This window comes from Marmota marmota, unplaced genomic scaffold, assembly GCF_001458135.2.
Source record: "Marmota marmota marmota unplaced genomic scaffold, marMar, whole genome shotgun sequence".
Classification (NCBI taxonomy): Eukaryota; Metazoa; Chordata; class Mammalia; order Rodentia; family Sciuridae; genus Marmota; species Marmota marmota.
In genome coordinates, this window is record NW_026000102.1 from 6,664,390 (window position 1) to 6,670,868 (window position 6,479).

General features: G+C 64.3%; 1 protein-coding gene across 10 annotated transcripts in view; it reads right to left on the bottom strand.

Moving 5' to 3' along the window:
• Positions 1–390: 390 nt before the first annotated feature.
• Positions 391–6,479, bottom strand: part of Tp73 (tumor protein p73) — a 52,601-nt gene continuing 46,512 nt past the window's right edge. For 8 of the 10 annotated variants that reach the window (XM_048783752.1, XM_048783755.1, XM_048783754.1 and 5 more), the window contains 8 exons: positions 6,172–6,335; positions 5,696–5,838; positions 5,253–5,341; positions 4,480–4,604; positions 3,828–3,976; positions 3,052–3,190; positions 2,669–2,762; positions 391–1,443 (listed from right to left, as the gene is read on the bottom strand). In XM_048783752.1, coding sequence (XP_048639709.1) covers positions 1,111–1,443; positions 2,669–2,762; positions 3,052–3,190; positions 3,828–3,976; positions 4,480–4,604; positions 5,253–5,341; positions 5,696–5,838; positions 6,172–6,335 — 1,236 coding nt within the window. In that variant the 3' untranslated portion in view covers positions 391–1,110. The remainder of the gene's footprint in view (positions 1,444–2,668; positions 2,763–3,051; positions 3,191–3,827; positions 3,977–4,479; positions 4,605–5,252; positions 5,342–5,695; positions 5,839–6,171; positions 6,336–6,479) is intronic. The other 2 variants (XM_015501481.2, XM_048783759.1) reach the window with 1 other exon arrangement.

The window sequence follows — 6,479 nt, forward strand, 5'->3', positions numbered from 1 at the left end:
GGACGGGCCCACAGGTGGCCCCTGCCAACGTCTCTCCTCACCTGTGGAGTCCCGTCCTTAGGCTCCATCAAGGCCGGGCCCCCGTCCCTGCCTCAGTGCCATCCCCTGAGAACAGGAAACTGCCACCAGCGCAGCACCGGCCTCGGGCCTGAGGTGGACCTGTGACACCCCCACAGAGGACAGGGAAGGACGTTCCTGAGTGCTGCTCGGTTTCCCTCCTCCACCGCTGTCCATCCTGGGGACACGTGACAGCCCCCCCCCCCCGGCTCGTCCCCTTCTGAGCCGGGCTTGTTGGCAACACGTGGGAAGCAAAAAAGATGTGCCAGGTAGAACCCGGGACGGCTCAGAGTGGAACTCAAGGACAAAACTACACCACAGTGACCCTCCACGTACAAAAGAGCACATTTTATCAAATGTTGACGATTTCCAGTAGTCCCCGCGACGTGCTATCCCCCTCCTCTCCGTCACCTCTCTCGGTGACGGCGGCCAGGTGCTCGTGGGGGTGCCTGCTGGAGGCAGGTGCCAGAAGCTTCCTGGCCTCCAAGGAGGGGCCATGCCCTCGTCCACCGTCCTCTCCAGTTCCAGCCAGCTCTGATTTGAGCAGGAAAGACACGGTCACTGCGAGTGGGTGTGCAGGGGACAGAGCCATCCTCAGGTCCCGCAAAGGAGTCCCCAGCCCCACCTTGGGCACCACAGTTTGGACTCAACCTGCCGGTGACCGTGTTTCAGGGCAGTCACCCGCTGCTCACCGCTACCCAGAACAAAAAGACACCAGAAATACTTTTTGGCAGAACATCAGCAGAGGAGTCCTTGCTTGGTTGGGAGAGGGCAGAGTCCCCAAAGAACAGACGCTGGTATGGCTGCTCCTGCCAGGGACAGCCTGCCCAGCACCAGCCCACGCCCAACCTGGCCAGCCTGCGGGTAGGCAGCTCCAGAGTTTCCTACAGGGATTCAGGCGCAATGGGCATCTCCGGTGGCTGGAGAAGGCCAGTGATGTCCCCTTGGAAGCGGTGCACACTGGGAGGACCCTGCCTTTTCTCCGGGCACAGCCCAAAGGTCTTGCCACTGAGGCCAAGCGCGACCGTGGCAGGCGCCGGGGAGGCCGGGCCCTCAGTGGCTCTCACTCTCTGTGAACTCCTCCTTGATGGGCTGCTTGCGGGACCTGCAGTCAGGCAGGTCGAAGCCGAAGTCCGCCCACTCGTCGGGGCCCGCCACTCCGGGGCCGCTGCGGTTGGGGATGGTGATGGTGTGGCGCACGCGGAAATGCACGGCCTCCATGACCCGCTGCCGCTGCAGCTCCCCCGAGCCGCCAATGGAGATGGTGGCGGTGTTGCCGCTGGAGCGCAGCAGCTGCTGGCCACAGTCATGGCCCTGCTTCAAGTCCTGCAGCCCCCTCCAGATGGTCATGCGGTACTGGTCAGGGATCTTCAGGGCCCCGAGGTCCTGCAAGAGTGGCGCCCCCCGGGGGCAGGAGAAGAGCTGCAGGATCACATGACCAGCTGGTGGCCTTCTCCTAGAGACGCCCCACCCGCAAGGAAGCCCCTGCCCAGGGGCACTGTCATCTGGAGGGGCCCAGAAGAGGGCAGCACAGGACCCCGTGTTTGGTGTTGGGCCACACCACGTCTTGGCAGGGTTGCTGAGAAGTGCGTGCAAGTCCTCCTGGGGCCGTGTCCAGCAGGGCCCTGGCCACAGTCAGGGTAGAGATGGGGCCGGGTGGATGACCTGCCTCCCAGCCTGGGGGCACCCCTCGGTGCTATTAGCTGGCAGTAATCCCGGATCAGCCCTGAGCTTCCGCCACCCGCCACCCCTGCTCCCCACACCAGGCTCATGAACAGCGCTGGTGAGGCTCAGTTGACCTGGGCCCTCTGAGCTGGCCAGGAGGGTCATGGGGATAGCCTGGGGAGGGTGGTAAGTGGACACAGCCATGACCACCCTCAGCGAGTGGCCAGGCTCTCACCCCAGCTCCCTCAGACAAATCTGCACCTTTGGCCTGGGGCCCTGGGCCAGGTTCAAAGCTGGCCTCTGACCTGGGTGAGCCAGCTGGCCGAGAAGCAGGGACAGCAGAGGGCCCGAGGCACAGAGCTGCAGCCCCGAGGGCTGACTGCTGTGTCCGATGGACCTGTCCAGCTGTCAGGGCAACCCTAAGCCACTGCAGACCAGTCCGGCTCCAGCCTGCCAGTGTTCGTACTGAAACCAGAGACAGCATGGCTGCTTGCTCAAAACAGCTGCCTGGGGTCCTTCCAGCCCCCAACTCTGGACCCAGAATGTGTGGTTGCCATATGCAGGATGAGCTGCGTGGCTTTGGGCCAGCTGCTTGCCTTCTCTGAGCCTTAGTGTACATGGTTCTGAACTAAACCCACCCCCTCTGACTCCTGCATTGACACTTTAGGCCTTGGAAACAGCCCAGCCCCTAAAATCAAAGGCAGCCTGACCCAGGGCACCAGAAGACTCTGACCAGAGACAACCTGAAGCCCAGCTCCCAGAGGCCCCGCTGCAAGTCCACCAGCCTCCTCCCCACCCGGTGGAGCTCGCCTGCAGCTTCGAGAGCTGCCTCCAGGGGGAAGTGAGTGCTGTGGCCAGGCTCTGCCCACCCAGGGAAAGGCTGCCCGCTCCCCTGCCCTGGAAGGCAGTTCCCTCCGGGACAGCCCCTGCCCCCTCTGAGCCTCACCTCGATGGTCAGGTTCTGTAGGTGATACATGTTCTGCAGCCCTTGGGAGGTGAAGTACTCGATGCAGTTTGGGCACCCCAATCCTGTTAGAAAGCTGCGGGGGCCGGGGGACAACGGCAGCATGAGCCTCAGGGCACCTCGTGGTGAGGCCTGGCGGGTGGGAACAGCCTCTCACAGGGAGGCTCAGCCCAGTGGCCAGGGCCGCAGACAAAGCTGTGGCTCCCTCGGGACACCCATGGACCCAACCCTGGGGGCATCAGCCAGAAGCCCTGTTCCTGGTGCTCTCCCTTCTAAGGACCGTTTGCAGTTACCGGCCAGCGTGCAGAGACCACCCCCTGCTGACAGGGTGACAGTAGGAGCCCCGTCAGGCAGACACTCCATACCTGACAAGGCTGGGGTCGGCGTGGTAGGGCGGTGGTGGGGAGCAGTGGGGTCCCGAGACCATGGACTGGGAACTGTGGCCGCCGTTCATCTCCCCGTTGGCCGGCACCGTGTGGCTGTGGCTGTTGAGCACCCCAGGGCCTGGGCAGGAGGGCAGGTGGGCCTCAGTGTCCCCGAGCAGGCAGGCCCCATAGGAGGCTCCCGTGGCAGTGTGACGCTCAGTGACCACGGCCACCCGAGGCTTAAGCAAGGACTGAGCCCTGGGCCCTGGCTCCTGTCCCTAGGAGGTATGGACCTGTGTACAAGCTGCTCAGTCCATGAGAGGGCAGAGGGACAGCAGCGGGCACCAGAGCACCACAGGTCTCAGGGTCTCTAATGCTGGGGTCTGGATGTCTCAGGACACCCCTTGGGGGCACCCCAGCTTCAGACACATGGCTGGCTGAGCCTCCTGCAAGTGCTGGGGCCCCCTTTCATCATTTAACCCTCAAAACAAGTGAGTCTGGCACTTCTAATGCCATTTCCCTCGTGGGGAAACTGAGGCTCTGTGAGGCCAACAGCCCCTTCAGCTGCTGAGAGGCGGTGCAGGGCTGTGAGCCGCCTGCTCCTAACCATGCCGTCTCTGCCCTCCTGGGATTGCCAGTGGACCCTGCTGCCCACCAGAGCCACTGGGGGAGGAGCGGCCCGTGCCCTCCCACCAGCTTGGCCACAGTGACTCTAGCCAGACCCAGTATTGGGTCTCCCCAACCCACTTGGGGCCTCCAGTGCACGAGGGACTCACCCATGGGCCCCAGGTTGGGCCCAGCCGCTGAGCTGTGTGGGGGAGGCTGACCCACCAGCTGGTTGACCGAGGGCAGCTTACTGACTCCGGCGTGCACCTTGCTCATGGGGGAGAGGACAGGCCCATAGGATGGAGGCTGTAGGGGGCTCCTGCTTGGAAAGCAATGAACCGCGTTTAAGGAGGCCAGGGCAGCTCGCCCGGCCCAGGCATGTCCATGAGTGCCACTGCACGCAGGCAGAGGGGACCTGACCCACTGAGCCTCAAGAGCGGCTGCCTCCTCACTGGCCTCCTGCCCACTGCAGCCAGGCCCAGCCCCCAGCCTCCTCCCCTGCTGTCCAGCAGGACCTCTGTCGTGGGTGGAGCTGACTCATGCCACTGACGTCACCCCAACTGCCCCCTCCCTACCTTTCCACTCAGCAAACTTTACAAGGCCCCTTGGAGGGAGAACATAGTGAAGGCCATGACGCAGGGTCCCAGGGTGGCCACAGGACCACCCTGAGCTGAGCCCTGAGCCGCCAGGCCCCACTGCTGGTCCCCAGTGGCCAGGAAAACCTCAGTGCTCCTGCCTTTCCCCTGCTGGGCAGAGCCATCCCCTTCCCAGCCAGGTGGCCGGCACCGAGCAGGGGCAGCCGGGGGCGGCCAGCTCACTCACGGCCTCTGCAGGAGCTGCTGCTGCTGCTGCCGGTAGGAGTCCACGAGCGGCTGCGGCACCAGCTCCATCAGCTCCAGGCTCTCCTTCACCTTCATCAGGATCTCGAAGTTCTCCCGGCCGCGCACCTGAGCACAGAGGCAGACGCTCTGCCAGGGGCACGCAGGACCCCACCGGCCCAGGCCCCTAGGGGGCAGCGCAGCCGTAGGAGGACACCGGCTGGCAGCAGCGTCTTCTTCCTCGGGGTTCCCTGGCCTTTCCCCTTCCCCTGCAGCAGATCTGACCAGTGACCATGACCTGAGTGGCAGGCCAGGCCTCCTGTCCAGGGGAACCATGGCCACTCCTTCCTGCTCAGGGGACGGGGGATTTCCACAAAGGCTCCCTGTGAAGAATTAAAACCCCTCAGCTCCATTGTGGAAGAGGGAGACCATCGAGGCATGAGGTGCCTCGATTCATCAGCCAAGTGGCCTCACGCCAACTGTCCTAGACACACAAGCCACACACCACCTGCCAGAACTGAGGATTATGGGATGCCTGCCGAATTTCCACCGTCGGATCGGCCTGGCTCAGAGCCACTGACCTGGCGGACCCGCCTCAATCGCGGTGGCCTGTCGGGTCGGCTCCCTGGGAGCCTCTCTCTTTTGAGGCCCTGCCTTCTATGGCGATTCATCGAAGGTGTGGGGGCCACCCCTGGTGGCCTCTGGGATGCGCCGGCCTGGGCTGCCCAAGTGACAGAGCTAGGCAGGTCCCCCCGCGGCCCTGGGGTGCTCACTCACGTGCATGTAGTATACGTCCTCGTCCCCGTGCCGCCTCTTCTTCACGCTGCTGCCCAGGGTGGGGATGGCAGGGGGACTCTGCTTGAACGCTACAGGGAGGCAGGCAGGGCAGGTGAGCCAGGCCACAGGTGGAGGGCACAGGGCGGAGGCCCGGGGTTTCGAGACACCCCACTCCCATGCAAGCTGGCCCTCCCATGGACGCAGCACGTGATCGGAGCAAACCTGGACAGATGCCAGGCCAGACGAGCTGAGCCCAGGGTGCCACGTGGGCCGGGACCTATGAGGTGCCCTGGCCAGGGGCTCAGGGACCAGGGAGGCCTCCGGGCCCCGGGACCATTCAGGGCCTGGATCTGCCTAAGAGATGCTAGTGTGTCCCCCCAAGTTCCCCACATGTCCAGCTCCATCCTTTAGCGTGGCCGCCCACCACCGCCGGGCCCACTCACCCCGCTTGCCAGCGGCCACGCTCTTGGTGGCGCTCTCGTTCAGGGCTTGCTGCTCACGGTAGTGGTCCTCATCGGCTTTGCGGTCACGGCCAGGACAGGCACAGATGCGTCCCTCAAAGGACCGGCGGCCCAGCACCTGTCCACTGTCAGGAGGGCACAGCCAGAGCCATGAGCTGCAGCAACCCAGCCCAGCCCTGCCTCTCCCCGCCCACTGTGGGCCCCGCAGGACTTCCTGCCAGAGTGTTCCCACAGGAAGAACCACAGCCCCGAGCAGCGGGCTGCTCTGAGGTCAGCCTGCCCCGTCTCCCTCCCAAGGCCCAGCTCCTGCCCCGGAGGCAGGGGAGGTCCCTCCCTCCCAGCAGCCTGTCCTGCGGACCCTTCTCCCAGCTGGCCTTGCCGTCCCGGCTCTGTGCCAAGCCCCACGGTGCTGGCCTGAGCCCTGCTCCACCTCCACCACCACATCATGGCAGACTCACTCCCGGGTCTCCAGGGTGATGATGATGAGGATGGGCCGGCGATTCATGCCCCCCACGCAGCTGCTGTTGCACATGAAGTTGTACAGGATGGTGGTGAACTCTGTCCCCACCTGTACGCGGGGAGGCAGGAGGAGGGCAGGCATCAACCACATCTGGCCCTGGCTCTGGATAGGCACAGGGTGGGGGGCTTCTCTGTTGTTCTCATGTCATCATCATCCATCCAATCATCCACCGTCCATCTGTCAATCTATCCATCCACTTACTCACCCCCTTCCACCCACCCACCCACCATCCATCCACCCACCTAT